We start from the raw sequence: 22,069 nt of genomic DNA on the forward strand, positions 1-22,069 counted from the left end.
ATGTATTTCCTCCAAGGGGATCAGCCCAGATGCTGCAATAGACAATTCCGGAAGTAACCGAGTGGACAAGACTTTCCCCATCGTGTCCTGGGGTTCCTGTGGTCACATTTCTTGTGAATGGCCACTGAGTGCTCCCACCTCCCCCTACAGCCCAGGGTTTTGTCCTGGTGCATTTTCCCAGATCATCCCAGCCTTTCCTCCCAGGATGGATGTCCAGAGCAGGGCAGGGGCTGAGCCTAGAGCCCTGGAACCAAAAGAACAGGACCCCAAATTCTGAGTCCCTTACTTGCCCCACCTGCTCCCACCCATGCTTTCTTCATTCCTCCTCCAAATGCCCCAGCTCCCCACTGCAATCCCTTCTGCACCCAGCCAGGTCCTATGACACACACCTCCCCAGTGCACACAGACCTGCCCAGCCGCGGGGCTGCCCACTGGGCATGTCATAGGTGTCTCAGTCCTCTTCCGTCTGTAACTGGCCCCAGAAACCTGCCAGATGTTGGTGTCAGGTCTGTGCCAGGAGGGCAAGGCCTGTCATTTCTAGTAATCCTCTGGGCAGTGTGACTGCACCTTTTACGGCAGCTCAAAGGGAGAGGGTGACTTATCCTGGGTCACAGAGCTGACAGGGCGGGTAGAACAGGTGACATGCAGGGCTCTGTGAGTTTATGAGGGCCCAGTCTTGTGTCTGCCTGGCAACGGGCAAGGCCCCTTCCTGCCCAAGCTCCCCGCCCCTCCCCAACCTATTACCTCCGCCACCTGCCACCCGAGGCCGACTTCCTGGGTGGGCAGGAACTGGGCCCTGTGCCCAGGGCGTGCACTGCCTCCACGCAGCAACCCTCAGAGTACTGAGCAGAGCAAAGGAGGAGGAGGGGATCGGCACTCTGAGGAAAGCCTAGCCACTGCTGCCAGGAATTACAGGTAGGAGGGGCGGCAACCTTCTGCCAGCCTCCAGGCCACTCTCCTGTGCCTGCTGGAGGAGACAGAGCTTGAGGAGAGCAGGAAAAGTGGGACGATGCTGCTGCTGCTCACTCAGTTCCACAGATGGGAGGGACAGTGGGGCTTGGAGTGGGGGTCATGGCACAGATGGGAAAACGAAGGCTCAGAGAGGGGAAGAAAAGCCCAGGAGGTACCGAGGGCAGGCGACCTCAGCCACAGCCCAGCACTGGAGCTATGAGTAGATGTAGAGTAGCAGAATATCCATTCAGCCAGCTCAGGGGAAGGACAGGGGCCCTGAAGCCAGGGGATGGAGCTGGCAGGGAAGAAAGCTCAGAGAGAAGGGGAGGGGAGTCTGAGCTCAGTTTCCCACTGCCTGAAAAGAGGGTGGTACCTACTCCCCCCACAGGGTAACTGAATGAGAGACTGCTTGGGGGAAAGCTCTTCAAATGTGGCCCACCCCACCCCAGTGACACCAGGGAGACCCCTGACATGGGGGAGGGAGGACAGCATCAGAAGGGGCTTTCCAGGCACACCCAGCACCCAGCTCTGAGCTTTCCTTGAACTGTTGCATTTTAATCCTCACAGCAGCTCAACAAGGTACATACCGTCCACCGTCCCCATTTTACAGATGGGGAAATTGAAGCTCAGAGCAGTTAAACAACTCACCTGAGGCCTCACAGCCAGTAAGTGGGTTCCCTGGTCTGAATATGTGTGCTGGAGGATCCTGTGGGTCACTCGCCTGGTAGAGCCCCAAGGTGGAGGCGTAAGTGGGACTGGTGAATGACAGAAGGGGCAAAAACGCACTCATCCATTCATTCTGCAAGTATCCACGGCACGTACGCCAGCTCCCAAGCAAGTTTGCGCATTGCACAAAGGGTGATGCAATCTGATTTAGGCTTTTAAAGGGATTGCAATCAAGTGGGGCCCCACTGGCCTCAACCCTGTACCATCCCTTCCCTCCACCCCCAGTGGTCCCCAAAGGCCTCCATCAACCCCAGGGTGGGGGCCGTGTTCCCAAAGAAAATCCAAGCTGTATACGCATCACACTGATTTTCCAGGAGCAAAAACAGAAACAGGCCTGAGGCTAGTCAGAATTGAACCTCCTCCTGCTCTGAGGAGCCTGCGGGGCAGGCTAAGCAGAGGGCTGTGCAGACCCACAGAAAGAGTCTGCTGTGTGCCAGGCACTTCACCCAAGGCACTTCACAAGCATGCTTGGCAATGAGACTTCCAACTCTCTAGGATGCAGGTGAAACACTTCCTGGTTGAAAGAGGTGAAGCGGCCTGTGTGAGACAGCACCACTCTTCTTTACAGATTTGCTCTCCCATCTCTACCCTGTCTCATGGTCTCCCATGCCAGCCTGACGCTTGTGTCTGCCTCAGTCATGCTCCATTTTTCCATCGGGACAATCAAGAGGGTTTTTGTATCTAAGGCTGACTGGGTAACTTCGGATGAGCAGCCTCGCTGCTCTGAGCCTCAGTTTCCTCATCTGTCAAATGGACTCTAACCCACTCTGATCTCCCAGGGCGGCATCAGTCTTCAGCATCAGGCATTTCGGGGTGACTCAGTAAATGGTAGATCTTGCTACCAGTGGAACAGCCGCTAAGGATTCTGCAGTGAGAGCGGAGGGCCAGCAAAGTGGCACTCTCCCAGCGACTGTCTGACTCACGCCACCCCCTCCACCTTGGACACAGGACGCTGTGGTTTCTAAGCCAGGTACAATGACTCCTTTTGGTACGTGCAGTGGAGGCTGTACGCTGCTCAGGCAGTGTCCGGACAGCGTGGGCGGGCGACTCAGAGCCCAGCCTGTGAACTTAGTCCCTGTTTGCTCCTCCAGTAACTGGGGTGATCTGGGTTAATATTCACCAGCAGCCTCCCCCATTGCCCCTCTGCATCCACTGCTTAAATACGGACAAGGCCAGGGCTCTATCTCCTCAGCCTCAGGCACCACCACTGACCTGGGACAGTGAATCGTGAGTATGCCTTTCACTGCGAGAGGTTCTGGAGAGGCTTCTGAGTCCCCCACGGCCCAGGCAGGCAGCAGGTCTGGGGCAGGAGGGGGGTTGTGGAGCGGGTATCCGCCTGCTGAGGTGCAGGGCAGATGGAAGGGCTACAGCTGGGCTCCTATTGTCGTAATAATAGCAGCCATGAGGGTTGTGTCGTGCTTCCCAGTCCTGCCCGGTCCCCACTCAGTACCACCTGGCGGATACACTGGCTTTTGTAAGCAGAAGTGCATGAGGGTGTCTAGCTCCACAGTCCTGGCACCCCAGGAGGGGGGCACCAGCCAAGATACAGCAACGGCAACGAAGCGCAGCCATTTCTTTCTGTTTGTGCAGCTCCTGTGTCTGTCAGGGGGTTCCTATCTGTTGTCTCCTGTAAGCCTCACCACCTCTCCTACTGCTTGGACACCCATCTTTTTCCCCTCCTATGGATGAGGAGGTTAAGGTCCAGAGAGGGGTGGGGAGGAACGCTGGCTCACATTCTCCATCCCCTCCAGATATGAGCAGGAACAGACCTGTGCCAGGCCTCAGCCTTACATCAAGATGGGTCTCCCCATGCACTGTGGACCTCTGGGCCCTCCTGTCCCAGTGGAGGACAGGAAGCTGTGAGGGGCACCATCACCCAGGGTTCAAGCTGGCGTTCCTGAATAATCGCTCTGTGCCAGGCCACGGCTAAGCTCAGTGCACGATTAAGCCTCATAACCCTCCAAGGCAGTTACCAGGGTGATTCCCATTTTACAGATGAGGAAGTTGGGGACCGAGTGGTTAATAACTGGCCCCAAATCACACACCATCCATAATTTGGGCTTAGGCACCTGGCTCCAGGCCCCGAAATCCTGAGCCTGGCCCTAGTGCTCACCGTTTCTCTCGGGTCTCAGGCGCTGGATGGGGAGCAGGAAGCCTGGGCTGGACTTGAGGCCTCTCTGATGCTCGGTGACTTCAGACAGTTGCTCAACCTCTCTGTTCTCTTGGGCCAAACATGATAAACTTTGACCTCTGTCCCCTCACTTCACCCCACCCGACCTTGATCTCTGGAGTGTTGGAAGAATTTAATTTTTCCTGCACTGAGTTTTGGAGACAGGGGTCAAAAAGCTGACCAAGGCCAAGGTGGCCAGTTTCCCATAGAACGCCTCTAAAAGACCTGCAGCACTAGTGGCAAGGACTGGTATTCTTGAGAACTTCCTGTGCACCAGGCACTTCATGGTATTTTGTGCATATTTAATTTCACAATAACTGTATGACAAAGTCCACCTTTCTCATCTCCGGGAAACTGAGGTTGAGAGAGGTTAAGTAACGTGTCCAAGGTCACACAGCTAATAGCAAGTTGATCTGGAGCACTCTGGCCTGAGAGCCTCTAATTTTAGCCACAAACTGATGCTGCCCCTCTTCATTTAGCCAGGCCACCTCTGAAGCCTTCTGATTCAAGACTTCTGGCTTCAGCTTTGTATCAGAGACCATTAAATGTCAGGTTTTGCAGTCAAATCTGTTTAATCCCAGACAAAACATCTGGGATTAAATCTCAGTTTTGTAAGCAAGTAGCTCTGTGATTTTTAGTGAGTTATTGAATCCTCTTTGGGCCTCAATTTTTCTGTCTACAAAATAGGGTTAATCATTTGCATCTCATAGGGTAAGCTTTGAGGACAGATTAGATGATATAGTGCCTGTAAATCGCCTGGTGTTAGTAAGTGTGGCAATGATGGTGACACTGAAGTTGATGTTTGCTTAGCATAGGGGTAGGCAGCTAGCAGGCAGTAAACAAATACTTGGAGAATTTGATGGAAAATTTGCCAAACTCAGATGCTGTTCACTGCTGAGCAGGAGCCCCTTCCTGCTGAAGTGGGTCCTGGGGAGTGCAGCAGCTGGCCAGGAAGAAATCTGCCCTCTCTCGGGCGGGAGCTCAACCTGTGTGCAGGTACAGGGAGGGCTTCCGCACCTGGTGCCGACTCGCGCATGACATCGGTTATTCCTCATCTCTGTCCAAGGGATTCTTTTCTCCACTGTACAGCTCTGAAGCCAATGCTCAAAGCAGTGAAGTAATTTACCCCAGGACCCCTGCCAGTAAGTGACAGGGCCTGGTCACACTTGGATTTATTTATTGCCCATTTCAACAGGTTGTTTGACCATAGGCGAGATTCTCTTCCCTGCACCCTGCTGGGTTGCTCTTGGTCCCTTATTTTATGCTCCTGGGTAGAAAGGGTGTGAGATTAGGCAGGAAGTGGCTGGCTTCCCTCTCCCTGGCCCTGCAAAGAGTGCTCCCATCTGCCCCAATTCCAGAAATGTCACCATGAAGTCTTCATTCTTTTGGTTTAAAGCTTGGCCTCAGTGTCCATACACCGTGGGGTACTTGACCATCTACTTTCCCCTGTCCAGTCACCCTCCCAGGCACTAGCTTTTGGGGGTGCAGGGTACTACCTCTGATAGAAGGGCCAGGAGAGAGCAGGTTTTGGAGTCCTGATGCTATAAGGAACAGCTTGGGAGGCATAATGAACCCAACACTATGCTTGAGACCAATGTCAGAGCCCAATTCTGACGTTCACCATCTGAGATTTGAGGGCACAGCTGTCTCAGTCCGTGATCTGAGTGCTGGGAAAGCCAAGACGTGTTCCAGCTTTGTCACTGACTTGCTGTATGGACTCGACAAGGCCCTGACCCTCTCCGGGCTTCAAACTCTTCACTGTGAAAGGAGGAAACCAGAGTAGGTGATGTGACGCCAGGAAAGATGGATGGGTGTGGGGAAATGCGCTCCTCCCAGCTGTCACCCCCTCTCCACCCTCCCTGCACCAGCCTCACCACCTCCTTTGAGCCCAGCAGCCCCCTGTCTAGGAGGGCGCCTCTCCTCAGGCCTAGCCACGGAAATTCTCCATCTGTTTTGCTACATCGAACCCAGATGCCATTCTAACCAAGAATCCTGGCTGGGTGCAGTGACTCTCGCCTGTAACCCCAGCACTTTGGGAGGCCGAGGCAGGCGGATCAAGAGGTCAGGAGTTCAAGACCTGCCTGGCCGACATGGTGAAATCTCATCTCTACTAAAAATACAAAAATTAGCCAGACGGGGTGGCATGCGCCTGTAATCCCAGCTACTTGGGAAACTGAGGCAGGAGAACTGCTTGAACCCGGGAGGCAGAGGTTTCAGTGAGCCAAGATCATGCCACTGCACTCCAGCCTTGGGGATAAAGCGAGACTGTCTCAAAAAAAAAAAAAAAAATCCTATGTTAGCGTACAGAGGACCCCAGTGAGGTCTTCTCCCAGCCCCACTTTGCACAACTGGGGAGAGTGAGGCCCCAGGACCAGGGGATGCTTACTCAAGGCCAAGTGGATAGTGATGGCCCTGCCAGGACTAGAAGCCACAACTTCTGGCCCTAAGGCCACTCAGCATATTCAGTGTCCCCACCCTGCAGAGGCCCAACTCCCTCCTGACCTCGGAGCCCTGTAATGATGGGGGAATTTCCATAAACCATGAAGGACTGCACAAAATCCAGTTGGGAAGTGAAAGAGAAACCTAAGGGAGATGGAAATATACAGCACTAATTTTAGCACCGTCTTCAGTTCTAACAACACTAGCTAGTTGAAGAAAACTACAAACACATATTATGTAGTGTGTGGTCTGTTCCATTTGGATTACTTAGAGGTAAGAGGGCCAGGAGAAAGGTGGTAGAGAGAAACCAGCTTTATGCTTCATTTTGTTGCTTTATTGGAAAGAAACTTTTAACAGTCCGGGGCGGGGGTCAATGAATCTCAATATTTGTTATTTCCAACTTTTTTCTCCAGTGTTTCATTTCCCAAATTCAAGGACACCATTTTCTTTGTATTTTGTTAAGATGATGATTTTAGTTTTGTGACCAGTAGTTAACTATGTGGCTGCCAGGCATATTCTCCTCAGCTAGGACCTCAGTTTTCCCATCTGTGTAGACAGCAGGTTCTACTTAGGGGGCTGCAGATTGGTGGTCCAAAGTCTGGGCATATCTGGAGTAGAAGGAGCACTGTGGGACAGGGCACGCTCTGTGTTGCTGTGGATGACACTGACTTTGACCACGGCTCAGCAGAGCCTGCTCTCGCTGGTTCAGCCACAAGCCCCACCATTCCCTATTGTCTCAGCTCCAGCTATGAAACATGTATTCCTCACTGGAATATCACCTGAAGGCTTGGAATTTGCAACACCTTCCAACCCCTCCCTCAAAAGGGTTGCCCTCTCAGATCCTTTTGATGTAAGGTTTGGTGTCTAGACTTATTTCACTAAATTCTTCCAACAGCCTCACTTTATGTATGAGGCAAAATGAGGACCAGGGAGATAAATGACTTGTCCTGGCTCATACACCTGGAAAGTGACAGAGTCAGATTAGATCCCAAGTCTATCTGAAGCTAAAAGAGATGTTTTTTCACTTCCCACCACCCCCATCTCCTTTAAAGCAGCACAAAGCCCTGCTTTAAAGGAGAGATGAGCTTCTCTAAAGTCCCTGACAGCAAGAGCCCAGAACTGGGACACCATTGGTGATCCAGATGGCAGGTGAGCTGACTGCAGGGACATCAGCCTATTCTTGTGGCTGGGACCACAGAGCATTGTGGGGACAGCCCCCTCTCTTAGGAAAAAAACCCTAAGGGCTGAGGATCCTTGTGAGTGTTGGGGGGCAACAGCTCCCAGGGAATTTAATCACAGCCCCACCATGCTCTAGCTGGTGCCATTCTGCAAGATGCATTTCCCTTCTGTGCAGCAGTGTCCCTGGCCACTAAACAGTGGGATTAGATAGAAGCCCTCCAAGGGCTTCTAGCTTGACGTGATTCTTCATTCTGATCTGGCCCGATTCCTGGATAATCGGGGCCAGGCCCATTCCTCTTCTCATGCCTCATTTGCTTCTTTTGTAAAACAATGGCTGTACCACTTGCATCTTAGGGTCCTTGCAGATGTAAGTGGAGCTATCCAGAGCCTGGGCGCAGGACCTAGATGTAGGATTCTGCTTCTGCTACTTTGCTTCCTCAGTGACATTGAATAGCTGGCCTAATCTCTCTGGCTTTGGTTTCTTCATCTGAAAAAGAAGCATAGTAGCATCAGCACCTCACAGGATTGTTATAAGAAAGCAATGAGTTAACACATGTGCGCACGTAGAACAGTGCTTGGCATATGGTAAGCACTACATACATTTTGCTGTTCTTCTGATTCTTTCAGTGTTACTGATGTCGGCAAGTACTTGGCACAGGCTGGTTTAATAAGCCTTAGGCACTTCCACGTGGTGTCAATCCCGGGTCACTGGGAGTCATCATGTGCCCTGACTCGGGGCTTGGCCCCCCGTCTCTATCTTGCAGGACAATGCCATCTTCTGTCTCGTGGGGCGTCCTCCTGCTGGCAGGCCTGTGCTGCCTGCTCGCCAGCTCTCTGGCTGAGGATCCCCAGGGAGATGCTGCCCAGATGACGGATACATCCCACCATGATCAGGACCACCCAACCTTCAACAAGATCACCCCCAGCCTGGCTGAGTTCGCCTTCAGCCTATATCGCCAGCTGGCACACCAGTCCAACAGCACCAATATCTTCTTCTCCCCAGTGAGCATCGCTACAGCCTTTGCAATGCTCTCCCTGGGGACCAAGGCTGACACTCACAGTGAAATCCTGGAGGGCCTGAATTTCAACCTCACGGAGATTCCGGAGGCTCAGGTCCATGAAGGCTTCCAGGAACTCCTCCGTACCCTCAACAAGCCAGACAGCCAGCTCCAGCTGACCACCGGCAATGGCCTGTTCCTCAACAAGAGCCTGAAGGTAGTGGATAAGTTTTTGGAGGATGTCAAAAAAATGTACCACTCAGAAGCCTTCTCTGTCAACTTTGAGGACACCGAAGAGGCCAAGAAACAGATCAACGATTACGTGGAGAAGGGAACTCAAGGGAAAATTGTGGATTTGGTCAAGGAGCTTGACAGTGACACAGTTTTAGCTCTGGTGAATTACATCTTCTTTAAAGGTAAGGTTGCAAAACCAGCCTGAGCTGTTCCCATAGAAACAACCAAAAATATTCTCAAACCATCATCCCTTGAACTCTCCTTGGCAATGCATTATGGGCTATAGCAATGCATGTCAGTGTGGGCTCTTCAATTTTCTACACACAAACACTAAAATGTTTTCCATCATTGAGTAATTTGAGGGAATAATAGATTAAATTGTCAAAACCTCTGACAGCTCTGCAGAACTTTTCAGAGCCTTTAATGTCCTTGTGTGTACTGTATATGTAGAATATATAATGCTTAGAACTATAGAACAAATTGTAATATACTGCATAAAGTGATAGTTTCATGGAATGTACTTTAGACTACTCTAGTGTCCCAGAATGAGTATCAGTTTTGCAGTCTGAAAGACCTGGGTTCAAATCCTGCCTCAACCACTATTAGCTTTTGACAAAGAACAATGCGTTCTACCTCCTTGAGGTGCTAATTTCCCATCTTAGCATGGACAAAATACCATCCTTGCTGTCGGGTTTTTTTTAGGATTAAACAAGTGACAAACACCTTGGGAACAGCGTGGCATACAGCAGGTGGTGGACTCTTCTGTATCTCAGGCTGCCTTCCTGCCCCTGAGGGGTTAAAATGTTCTTGAGGCAAAGGAGGGTCAGTGGAGAGCAGCCAAGCTGCAGTCAGCACAACTGAGATCCTGGCTCTGCTGTGGCTTAGGGCAGGCCCCGGTCCCTCTCCAGCCCCAGTCTCCTCCTTCTGTCCAGTGAGAAAGCTGGAATCAGGGGTCCCTGAGGCCCCCTGTCCACTCTGCATGCCTCGATGGTGAAGCTCTCTTGGCATGGGAGAGGGGAGGCTGCCTAGGCATCTGCATTTCCCCTGCCAAACCAGGGGATAAAGAAAACTCTCAGGAATAGTAAGCAGAATGTTTGCCCTGAATGAATAACTGAGCTGCCAGTTAACAAGAGGCAGGGAGCCTTAGACAGGAGGTAACAAATATGCCTGATGCTCCAACATTTTATACGTAATATCCAAGACACCCTCAAATAAACATACGATTCCAATAAAAATGCACAGTCAGGATGGCATCTCTTAGCCTTACATCTCCGAGATGTAGAAATTCTGCATCTTCCTCTAGTTTTGAATTATCTCCACACAGACCGTTTTGGCAGCTTGGATGGTTGGTTTTAGCACCTTTTACAGATGATGAAGCTGAGGCTTGAGGGATGTGTGTCATCAAGGGGGTTCAGGGCTTCTCAGGGAGGGGACTGATGGCTCCTTTATTCTGCCACACTCTTCCAAACCTTCACCCACCCCTACTGATGCCCACCTTACCCTCTCTCTCCAGGCAAATGGGAGAGACCCTTTGAGGTCGAGGCCACCAAGGAAGAGGACTTCCACGTGGACCAGGCGACCACTGTGAAGGTGCCCATGATGAGGCGTTTAGGCATGTTTAACATCCACCACTGCGAGAAGCTGTCCAGCTGGGTGCTGCCGATGAAATACCTGGGCAACGCCACCGCCGTCTTCTTCCTGCCTGATGAGGGGAAACTACAGCACCTGGAAAATGAACTCACCCACGATATCGTCACCAAGTTCCTGGAAAATGAAAACAGAAGGTGATTCCCCAAACTGAGGGTGACCAAGAAGCTGCCCGCACCTCTTAGCCACATTGGGACTGAGGCCCATCAGGACTGACCAGAGGGTTGGAGAGGGTGAACACTACATCCCTGGGTCACTGCTACTCTGCATAAACTTGGCTTCCAGAATGAGGCCACCACTGAGTTCAGGTGGGGCCGGCCATGTTCCATGAGGAGGACAGTACCCAGGGATGAGGAGGTAAAGGTCTCATCCTTGGGAACTTCCCACTCCAGCGTGGACACTGTCCCTTCCCAATATCCAGTGTCCAGGGCAGGGACAGCAGCACCACCACACGTTCTGGCAGAACCAAAAAGGAACAGATGGGCTTCCTGGCAAAGGCAGTAGTGAAGTTTGGAGTTCAAGGGTAGAATGTCCCTATGGGGATGGGGGAAGAGCCTATGTGGCTAGGCCCAGAAAAGCAAGGTTCAAAATTGGAATAGCCAGGGCATGTTAGCAGAAGGCTTGAGTTTCTCTCTCACTTTATCGGTGCTGTTAGATTGGGTGCCCTGTAGTAAATGATACTCGAATAGGAGCCACACATGAGCGTATCTGTGTGCATTCGTAATTATGCCCATGCCCTCCTGATCCAGTTTATTTTGTACACTGTAAAACCAAGATGAAAATACAAAAGGTGTTGAGTTCATAATAGGAATTGAAGCTGGAATTCCTTTGTTTCACGCCAGCACCTCCTGAGTCCCTGCTCCAGGGGTTGAGAAAGAACAAGGAGGCTGACAGGGTAACTGATCAGAGAGCCCAGAGCCAGGCTGCCCGCTCACACCAGACCCTGCTCAGGGTGGCTCTGTCTCCCCATGGAAAACAAGAGGGGAGCACTCAGCCTGGTGTGGTCAGTCTTCTGGTGGCACTGCCACCAGCCCGTATTCCTCTGGGTATAGGGTCCTGGGGATGTTTCCGGCTGGGGGCCCAGTGACCAAACACTATAGGGCAGGATGAGACATGCTTCCAGTACACCTAGAATCTCAAAGGAGGTGGCATTTCAAGCCTTCATGATTCATTTGATGTTAACATTCTTTGACTCAATGTAGAAGAGCTAATAGTAGAACAAACCAAAGCCAAGTTCCCATCTTAGAGTGGGTGGAGGACACAGGAATAAGTGGCAGAAATAATCAGAAAAGAAAACACTTGCACTGTGGTGGGTCCCAGAAGAACAAGAGGAATGCTGTGCCATGCCTTGAATTTCTTTTCTGCACGGCAGGTCTGCCTACTTATATTTACCCAAATTGTCCATTACTGGAACCTATGATCTGAAGACAGTCCTGGGCCCCCTGGGTATCACTAAGGTCTTCAGCAATGGAGCTGACCTCTCGGGGGTCACGGAGGAGGTACCCCTGAAGCTCTCCAAGGTGAGATCACCCTGATGACCCTGTTGCACCCCAGTATCTGTAGGGAACAATGTATGGGGGCTGCAGTTCTGTCCTGAGGCTGAGGAAGGGGCCATGGGAAACAAATGAAGACCGAGGCTGAGTTCCTGAGGATGCCCGTGATTCACTGACGTGGGACGTGGTCAGACGGCGAAGCCAGGCAGGGGCCTGCTGTGACGCTGGCACTTTCAGGGCCTCCCTTGAGGTTGTGTCACCGACCCTGAATTTCATCTTTGCCCAGGACCTTCTAGACATTGGGCCTTGATTTATCCATGTTGACACAGAAAGGTTTGGGTTAAGTTGCTTCAAAGGACTTTGTGACTCCTTCCATCTGTGAGATTTGGTATCTGAATGAATGAATGGTGTCAGCTAAAGATGACATTTACTTTGGAAAACTAAAGGTGACCAAAGAACAACTGCAGTTCCGTGAACGGCTGCGTTGTCTTGGGGTGTGGGCACTGTGAAGGTCACTGTCAGGGTCCATGTCCTCGAGGGGCTTCAAGCTATGTACTAGAAAGGAGAGAGCCCTGGAGGCAGATGTGGAGTGGCGATGCTCTTCCCCGTTCTGAGTTGTGGGTGCACCCTGAGCAGGGGCATAGGCGCTTGTCGGGAAGATGGACAGAGGAGAGCCAGCCCTGTCAGCCAAAGCCTGGAGGAGGAGCAAGGCCTGTGTGACAGGGAGGGAGAGGATGTGCAGGGCCAGGGCCGTGCAGTGGGAGAAAGGCCTGAGTGAACACTTCCTGGGAGGTGTCCACATGAGCCTTGCTCGAGGCCTGGGCTGGGGCACAACTCAGCCTTAGAACATGTCTCTGCTTCTCTCCCTTCCAGGCCGTGCATAAGGCTGTGCTGACCATCGACGAGAAAGGGACTGAAGCTGCTGGGGCCACAATTTTTGAGGCCATACCCATGTCTGTTCCCCCGGAGATCAAGTTCAACAAACCCTTTGTCTTCTTAATGATTGAACAAAATACCAAGTCCCCCCTCTTCATGGGAAAAGTGGTGAATCCCACCCAGACATAACTGCCTGTCACTCCTCAGCCCCTCCCCTCCATCCCTGGCCCCTTCCCTGGATGACATTAAAGAAGGGTTGAGCTGGTCCCTGCCTGCGTGTGACTGCAAACCCCTCCCCTGTTGTCTCTGAGTCTTCCTTTGCCTGCTGAGGCTGTGTGTGGGCTCCAGGTCACAGTGCTGTCTCCGGACCCCCTGAACTGTGTTCATGGAGCATCTGGCTGGGCAGGCATATGCTGGGCCAGGATGGAGGGGGCTGAATCCTCAGCTTACGAACCTGGGCCCATCTGTTTCTGGAGAGCTCCAGTCTTCCTTGTCCTGTCTTGGAGTCCCTAAGAAGGAATCACAGGGGAGGAATCAGATACCAGCCCATGACCCCAGGTTCCTCCAAGCATCTTCATGTCCCCCTGCTCATCCCCCACTCTCCGCCACCCAGGGTTCCTCATCCTGCCTGGGCTGGCTGTGCCCACCCCAAGGCTGCCCTCCTGGGGGCCCGAGAACTGCCTGATCATGCCCTAGCCCTGTTCTGTGGCATCTGCAATAAGAAAAGAGAGAGGACCGTGTCCTCTTCTTGTCCCACTGTCACCTAACCAGGCTTAGGCCCTGCACCTCTTGGGCACTTCTGGAAAATGACTGAAGCAGAATCCCCCTGAAGCCCATTCTCCACGAGGTGACAAGGACACCTATTCTGCCCTTGTCCTTCCATCGCTGCCCCATACTGCCTCACATATCTCCGTTTAGAATCAGGTCCCTTCTCCCCAGATGAAGAGGAGGGTCTCTGCTTCTTTTTCTCTATCTCCTCCTCAGACTCAACCAGGCCCAGCAGTCCCCAGAAGACCATTACCCTCTATCCCTTCTCCTCTCTAGTCATGTGGCCATAGGCCTGCTGATGGCTCAGGAAGGCCATTGCAAGGATTCCCCAGCTATGGGAGAGGAAGCACAGCACCCACTGACCCCTGCAACCCCTCCCTTTCTCCCCTGAGTCCTGACTGGGGCCACACGCAGCCTGACTTCTTTGTGCCTGTTGCTGTCCCTGCAGTCTTCAGAGAGCAGCCGCAGCTCCAGTGCCATGGCAGAAGGCTGTTCCTGAATAGTCTTTGTGGTAAGGGCCAGGAGGGTCCTTCCATCCTCCAAGGCCCTGCTAAAGGGCACAGCAGCCAGGAGGTCCCCTGAGCCCCCAGCTGAAGGACAGGCTGCTCCCTCTGTCTCTACCAGGAATTGCCTTGTCCTGTGGAAGGCACCGACCCATCCCAAACTCATCTTGGAATCCCTGTCTAACCACTCACTGTCATGAATGTGTGCTTAAAGGATGAGGTTGAGTCATACCAAATAGTGATTTTTGTAGTTCAAAATGGTGAAATTAGCAATTCAACATGATTCAGTCTAATCAATGGATACCCACTGTTTCCCACACAAGTCTCCTGTTCTCTTAAGCTTACTCAGTGACAGCCTTTCACTCTCCACAAATATATTAAAGATATGACCGTCACTGAGCCTCCTAGGATGACACCAGACCTGAGAGTCTGAAGACCGGTATCCAAGTTCTGACTTTTCCCCCTGCCAGCTGTGTGACCTTCGTGAAGTAGCCAAACCTCTCTGAGTCACAGTCATTGCCAGTAAGACCTGCCTTTGAGTTGGTAAGATGTTCAAGTCAGATAATAAAACAACGTTTACACCTATTAGAGCAGAGAATAAATAGAACTACATTTCTTGCATTTATTAGCTTTCTGTGAATCAGACATCCCTATGAAGAACCTCCCTGGCTATTTCTCATTTAATCACTGTAGCAGCACTGTGATGTGTGAGTAGATCCGCTGTGCTCTGAAACTCCAAATCTACACATGAGGAAACTGAGGCTCAGAGAGGCTGCTGGTCTCCCATGTCACATAGTTCATAAGTGGCAAAGCTGGCTTGATGGGCTACTCGTTCCTCTGAACCACACCACCTCACTACACTCTCCCCTTTGAGGGTCACGCTAAACTTCTGCAGAGCTAATTCCACCTTAAACCATAAGAGTTGCTGGTGGCCCACAGCTCACGCCTAGCACACTTCATGAGAAAAACGCCCTCCTCCCAATGTGGAGCAGGCCCTGAGCTGAAGGTGGTGAGCAGAAGCTCATCCACCAGATGTTGACACAGCCCGTGGCCTTGGACGACCCACAGGACTCCTCTTATTTAACTGACATTTGGTAGGAGAACAGGGGCAGAGTCAAAGACAAGTGGGCTTTCCGGAGCAGCCAGGACAGGGAAGGAGGCTGCAGTGTTGAGGGCATCACCTTAGACACCATCGTTTTACTTTGAAGAATTGTCTGTCACACATGAGTTGACAGTCTGGTTGGGAGAGACTCCATTCAAACTAGCATAAGCTCCCAGAGGAATTCCTGGGCTCCCGTGGGAATCAACAGGGATCACTCAGGGGTGGGCAGAGCGTCATGACAACCTCATTAGGAGGAAGACAAATACATGTCACAAGTCCATGAGGCGACAGCCATAAGACCTCAGCTTCACTGTATCTTCCAGAGTTTTTTAAAAAATGTATTCACTGTCTAATGTGATCCTCCAGACAGGTCCTGCAGGACTCAGCCTAGGAATCATTATCCCCAAAGTACACATGGGGAAACTGAGGCCCAGCAGGTCAAATGCTCTGTCCAGTGTGGGCCTGGAAGGCAGGACTTCTCCGCTCTTAGGCCTGGCTGTCCCCAACTGCACACACTTCCTCAGTCCATATGGGATCACGATAAAAACTCCATCCTCCAGAACCACACTGTGTCAACCTGCTGTGCTCTAACAGCAGCTGAAGGCCAAGCTGCGGGGCATCCTGGGTGTTCTGAGTCAGTTTCCCACTGCAGGCAGGAACCTCATCCTGCCCTGAAACAGATGAGAAGGAAACACAGAAAACAGCTTCGAGCTCAGCCGGGAACCTTAGAGTCATGACCTTTTACCCCACCTAGGAGTTTGCAGAGGAGAGAACACACGAATTTTAGATTTTAAGCCTAAATAAAGGAAGCCTTGGTTTGAAGTGCAAGCTCTGCCAGACAGGGGGCACCCTGTGAGCCCCATTTGTTAAGAGGACAATAGTCAGGGAGCTTCCAGGTTCTCACACCAGAAATGGGAAATACAGATTATACGCTGATCTCCTTCCCAGGAGCAACTTGCTCCTCCCATAAATCCAAGCAGGGAGCATTTATTCAAACAACAAACAAGCAAACATGAGCTGCGTATGGGGGATAGAGAGATGAAACCCAGGTCCGTCCCTGGGAGAATGCTGGTCTACGGCAGTAGGGAATGGTGAATAAATGAGACGTGCGTCCATGGATCTGGGTGGAGAGGGTCAGGGTGCAACCCAGGACCTTTCCAGAGGCGTGAGAAATGGTCAGTATACACCCACAGATGACCTCAAACACCCCAAGGGCTCCTTGAAAGGCTGAGGCCTTTGTATTGTTCTCGGTTGGAAAATTCACAGGCAGTGGAGTGAACAAGGCACACGGCAGGACTCAGAGCCAGGGACAGCTTCTGCAGGAACCCGGGTCAGTTCTAAAAGGACAAATGGAATGACCCTGAGTAGAGAAGTCAGAGAACGGCACCACCACTGAGGCAAACTCCCTCCCCAGCAGGGACCCAGGCAGCAACCCAGAAAAGCAGGAGTCTCACTTCTGCATCATACGGGAGAGGGCAGGCTGTGTGATCTCAGGGAAGTTCCTCAACTTCTCTGTGCCATAGTTTCCTCATCTGCAAAATGTAAATCGAATTTGAGGTCTCGATGAAATGACTTGTTTCTCTAAAGTTCCTTGTCCTTGTCCCATGCAGCCTAGAAATCTTCCTCTGGCCTAGTTGTGGAGCCAAGGATAGACCGGGCCTGAATCTCCCATTGCTGGAGGTGGTGAAGCTGACCAGCATGAGAGGTCAGGTTTTAGAAGCCCAAATCCCAACAGGCATAAGCCTCACCCTCCAATATCAGCTTTATCAGAAAGAAAAAAATAACATGTCGTATCCGTTTGTCCTTTTCCTTAAATGGGTGGCACTTGGGCAGGGCAGAGGGGCTGATTATCCAAGTTGGGAAGACGCTGACAGCAGACGCTTCAATGGCAACATAGGAGTTTTCTGATAACTGTCATTGGTATCACACTTTCTATTGAAATCGTGACATCAGGAATGATGAAAGGAACTAGAGTCAGATGGTCTGGAGCAGGGAAGTGAGGAGCTGAAACCTCCTTCAACCTGGTTGCTGTGTCCCCAGGGTGGGTAAAGCCCCTCTGTTCATCCCACATGGAAAAAATAGAGTGGGTGAGGAATCAGGCCTTGCTAAAGGTTTGAAGAACTGAGCTGTGAGCTTCTTGATTGCTGCAGCACAATCCTTGCCCGTCCTGACCGATATAACCAGAATTCGTGAAATGCATCAAATAAGTCTTCACCTACTATGCAAGCCTGGGAGGGTGACTAAGATCTGAAAAACACAAGGAAAGCTAAAGGAACTCCCACAAGGAAACCCCATTAGAAAGTTCTAATTACAAGGTACTCAGCACAGGCCATGCAGAAATAAGCCCAGATCCGGTGGTGAGCAGGAAAGGGTGGGGATGTGAGTGCTGAGCCACACAGGAGAGACTAAAAGAGGCTCAAGCCAGCAAGGGGACGGCCACCACCCCACGCAGTGTTAGCCAACAGCTTCCAGGGGCATTTGCTCTCAGAAGTCAAAGCTGATTTTCCAGAATTGAAGTGCTCACTGTTTGGGATGATTTAGGAACGACACCAGCAAAAACGAATGAACAATCAGAGCTAACAGAATTGTGTTTAAACTCTGTTGGGCTTCCTTGACAGAGGGCACGGGGAGCAAACAAAGTCAGCAGTGTGTATTAAGTAAAAAAACTTTTTTTTCCTTTTAATTGGCAGTTAATACCCTCAAAATACGTTCTGAGATTGATCAAGCAAGTGTCCTTCAGCATTAAAATATTAGGATGAAATTGCTAAGGGCTTCTTAGCAAAGTGCAAAGAACACAGGAATCCCAACTCCACCTTCTCCTTAGCATACAGTCCGGAGTGGGCTGTTACAGCTGTCTGTGTCTCAGCGCCCTCACCTGCAAGACAGGTAAAATAATACCTAACTCCTAGGTTACTTTCATGGATTAACGTGCAAAGCATCACCCTAAAAAAGTGCTGCTACTTAAATGACCATGAAACATTAATGAATACTGTAGATTCCAAAAATATTAGTTGAGTGGTGTGGCTACCTTCTCCCATCGCCCAATGCTCTGGCAAGGAACTAACAGAGGAATAAATTACAGATAATCACGCGTTTGTTACCAATGATCCTGAGCTGGGAGTCAGCCTGGGATCTTTTACCAGGTCTACCACTAATGTGCCACCTGACACCGGGGACATCCCCTCCCCGAGCCTCAGTTTCCTCACCAGAGAATGTGAGCATTGAGGTCCCTGCAGTTCTGACATTCTGTAAAGCTCTAAAGGCTTCAGGCCAGCCCCACATCAGCCTTTCACCTGTGTGCCCTGTGCCCACTCCTGATCTGGGGCAGGGGAGGCACAGGGAAAGGGCCCAGGCTGCTCTTAAAACTCACACCTCACATTGAGACCGACGCGTGGAGACTGCGGCAGAAGCAGCAGAGGTGAGGACCCCGTGTGAGCCCCTGTGGCTGCCGTAGCTGATCACCACGAGCTCCGTGGTTTCCAATAGAAATGCATTCTCTCACAGTTCTGGAGGCCAGAAATCACTGGGACAAGGTCAAAGTGTCAGGAAGGCCGAGTGCCCTTGGAGGCTCTAGGGGATGTGCCACTTCTTCCTCTTGCAATTTCTGGTGGCTGCCGGCATTGCTTGATTTGTTGCCCCTCCAGTCGCGGACTCTGTTGTCACATTGTCCCCTCTTCCTCCATCTCTGTCAGGTCTCCCTCCCCCTTCCCCTCAAGAGGATACCTGCAATAGCATTTAGGGCCCACCTGGATTGTCTTCTATCAAGATCCTTAATGACATCTGCAAGGACATTTTTCCCATAGATGGTAACATACCTCTGGGGGGCGCTGTTGAGCCTGTAGAAGGCCCTTCTTTACCAGTGAGGGGATGATGGGGCCGGAAGAGGGAAGGAATGAAATGAGTGTGAAGGAAGCGCCAGCAAGGAGAGCTGTGGAAGCCCAACCCAAAGACCGCACTGGGATGTCGGGAAGGGCCGAGGTGCAGAAGGAGAAGGAAGAGGGTTGGAGGTGGAGGGCCAGCAGCACCAAAGCTCCGAGCCTGGGAGAAACTCCCCCCGCCAGGGGACGGAGAGAAATGGTGGGGTCGCTCTCTCAGGGAGTGGCACAGCAGAGCCAGGGCCAGATCTAGAGGTGGGTGCGCCCCCTGGGGGGTGCAGACTCACAGCCCCTCCAACAGGAAGCCTCTCCAGGTGAGAGCAAAATGGAAATGAGGGCAAAACCCCGACTATCAGGCAGATTCTGCAGAAAAAGTGACTTCAGAGGTGACCTGTGTGTAGCCTCAGGAACGGGATATAGGTGGCCTTTGTAAGCTCACCCTGCAATGGTGTCTGGGTCCCATGTCCCCTGTTCCAGACAGAGACAGCCTTGGCCTCCTGAGGAGGGGCGGCAGGAAGACAGGCCCCTCGCTGAGCCTGGAGTCTCTCTGTACAGCAGGCACCTTCTCCCGAGCACTCCCACCGAGCACTCCCACCACTACCGTTTCATCCTATTCCTTCCCCCGGGGCGCAGTTGCGATTTCTCTCTTAGCCCAGGGAAAGGAATAAAACAGACTGCCTTATACTGAAGTGAACATGGCTGACCCGGGCTTATTGGGAGCCCCTCCCAAGGGGCGGGAGCTCGTTCTCGTTATCTTCTCCATCAAGGTGGCTAACAAGGTTTGCAGTTTCTTACAACTCACAAAGTTCTGTCTTGGAAGCTATGTCCCCATGAGGAGCGGTAAGGCAGGTATTATCAGGTTCACTTACAGGTGGTCAACAGAGGGTCAGAGAAATCGGTGATTTAGGGAGCTCACAGAGCTGCTAGGAGATGTAGCCTGGCGTCAGTCACCACAGGAGGGCCCACCCCAGCCTGAGTGCAGGTGGAACGCTGTGACACTGAGTGACATAGACAAGCCACCATCCTGAGCCTCCTGCTCTCACTAGCAGAGAATCACTGCCCTTGGCCTGCTGAACAGGGTGTCTGCAGGTGACCGCCGGGGTCATGGCAACAGCTTCCCTCCCTGCCAGGCCCGGGCCCTGAGGTGCTGGAAGTCAGGTGTGTGGCCTTTTGTGGTGTCTGTATGGCCCAGGAAGAGAGGGGCTCCACCGTGTGTGTGTGTGTGTGTGTGTGTGTGTGTGAGAGAGAGAGAGTGCGCATCTGAGTATCTGTGTCTCTGTGTGATGTTATATGTCAATGTGTCTTTGTGTGTGTGTGTCTCTGTGTGTTGGCGCATAACTGTAATGTCTTTCCTTGTTTGTGTGTGTGTCTGTGTGTGTGTGTGCCTGAGTGCACGTGTCTCTGTCTCTAGGTGTTTCTGTCTAGACTGAGGGTGTGTCTATGTGTTTCTGTGATTGTGTGTCTCTGAGTCGGTGTGTGTCTGTGACTGTGTGTGTTACATGAAACAGACGCAGATGTAGCGAGAATGAGGGGGTCTAACTCACTTTCTTCTGAAACAAGGACCCCTCACTGGGGTGGAGAGAATGAGTCCTTCCCAGTCACACCCAGGAGACCTTGGGTGGTGCTTGGCAGCTGGTGTCACCACCCTAAGTGCCCAGACAAATGGACTAGGAAGGCCAAGTAACACAAATTCCAGCTCCTGGTGAGAGATTCCCAGGCCAGGGTCTTGGTAGACACAAGCCTGGTGACTTCAGGCAGCTGGCAATTACTGGGCATCTTCCAAGGGTCAGGCACAGTTCTAGGCCCCTAGCATGTACGAATTCCTTGACTCCTCTCCTCACTTCTCAGAGGGCGGGTCAAGGAGAGAGGAACCTGGATCTTGCATGGCCATGGGGCTTCCTTCCACCCACACTCCCACATGGCTGCACAGCACAGGCTGGTTCTGCTGGACTGAGCCCATCCAGGGAAGAACAGCGAGACCCTCGGGTGAGATCGGACTCACTGGAGACAAACAACAGGGCAGGAGCTGGAGGAGCCCCAGGCTGATTTCCGGGACAGAGGGTTCCTGGACACAGGTACTGAACATTCCCACACCCCCCAAGCCTGGCCCATGAGCACAAGAAGCCCTGAGAGTGCGTGGGGGTGGCCTGTGTGCAAGGCAGCGCAGCGAGCCTCTCTGCGGAACCCACAGGCTGCGCTGGGTGAGGAGTTCTCTCTCAGCCTCCTCTGGAGCTGACACTGGGAGAGAGCACGGTGAGCCTCCCTGCCTGAATTATTGTCTGCACTTCACACAGGAGGAAACTGAGGCACACAGAGTTTTAGCTCCTCTTGGCCAGAGCGAGGATCTGAACCCAGACGTTGAACCTTGGTGATCCTGAGGGGCAGAGTGAGTTGGGGGATGGAATTGCATCTCTCACAAAGTGCCCAGCACAGGGTGGGCCCCTACAGAGGGTAAGAGCTGGGGGACTTAGTCGGGTGTGATTTTCCCCTTCTCCTGCCCAGGCTGGGACTCCCCTGTGGAGTCCTGGTGTTCACCTGTGTCTCCAACTGTAGAGGCATTCAGCCTTAGGGATGCCCCCTTGCTCTCCAACAGGCCCCTCTGCCTCAGGCTCCTTTTTCCTTTTTGCTTTTCCTGTTTTTTTTTTGAGACGGAGTTTCCCTCTGTTGTCCAGGCTGGAGTGCAGTGGCACAATCTTGGCTCACTATAACCTCTGCCTCCCGGGCTCCAGTGATTTTCCTGCCTCAGCCTCCCAGGTAGCTGGCATTACAGGCATGCGCCACCAAGCCCAGCTAATTTGTGTGTGTGTGTGTGTGTGTGTGTGTGTGTGTGTGTATTTAATAGAGACCGGGTTTCACCATGTTGGTCAGGCTGGTCTTGAACTCCTGACCTCAGCTGGTCCACCCGCCTTGGCCTCCCAAAGTGCTGAGATTACAGGCATAAGCCAATGCGCCCAGCCAGGCTCTCTTTTTTTACCCTGCTCCTTCGAACCTCCAGCCTGAGCCAGCGTCCAAGACCCTGGTGGACCCCATGGCCACTCCCTAAGGGCCTCAGAGGAGGAGGGGTGCCCTTTTAGCTCTGGCCCTTCAGAGCTTGTTACCCAGATTCCA

General features: G+C 52.1%; 1 protein-coding gene across 3 annotated transcripts; it reads left to right on the plus strand.

The window, feature by feature from the left end:
* The first annotated feature begins 587 nt into the window (after positions 1 to 587).
* SERPINA1 (serpin family A member 1) lies at positions 588 to 13,002 on the plus strand. Of its 3 annotated transcripts, XM_033191474.1 has the most exons (6): positions 2,462 to 2,647; positions 2,801 to 2,904; positions 8,230 to 8,879; positions 10,211 to 10,481; positions 11,717 to 11,864; positions 12,711 to 13,002. In XM_033191474.1, the coding sequence occupies exons 3-6, from the start codon at positions 8,234 to 8,236 to the stop codon at positions 12,900 to 12,902; spliced, it is 1,257 nt and encodes a 418-aa protein (XP_033047365.1). In that variant the 5' UTR covers positions 2,462 to 2,647; positions 2,801 to 2,904; positions 8,230 to 8,233; the 3' UTR covers positions 12,903 to 13,002. The 3 variants fall into 3 exon arrangements, with proteins under 3 accessions (XP_033047366.1, XP_033047365.1, XP_033047367.1); XM_033191475.1 differs by lacking the exons at positions 2,462 to 2,647; positions 2,801 to 2,904 and adding an exon at positions 588 to 915; XM_033191476.1 differs by lacking the exon at positions 2,801 to 2,904 and having other exon boundaries at positions 2,482 to 2,647.
* Positions 13,003 to 22,069: the final 9,067 nt, after the last annotated feature.

The sequence above is a fragment of the Trachypithecus francoisi genome, unplaced genomic scaffold, assembly GCF_009764315.1.
Source record: "Trachypithecus francoisi isolate TF-2019V2 unplaced genomic scaffold, Tfra_2.0 Lachesis_group3, whole genome shotgun sequence".
NCBI lineage: Eukaryota > Metazoa > Chordata > Mammalia > Primates > Cercopithecidae > Trachypithecus > Trachypithecus francoisi.

Coding starts and splice junctions, on each gene's coding strand:
- SERPINA1 (XM_033191475.1), top strand. CDS start 8,234: ATGCCATCTTCTGTCTCGTGGGGCGTCCTCCTGCTGGCAGGCCTGTGC. Junction 8,880..10,210: donor GAATTACATCTTCTTTAAAG/GTAAGGTTGCAA, acceptor CTCTCTCTCCAG/GCAAATGGGAGAGACCCTTT. Junction 11,865..12,710: donor TACCCCTGAAGCTCTCCAAG/GTGAGATCACCC, acceptor TCTCCCTTCCAG/GCCGTGCATAAGGCTGTGCT.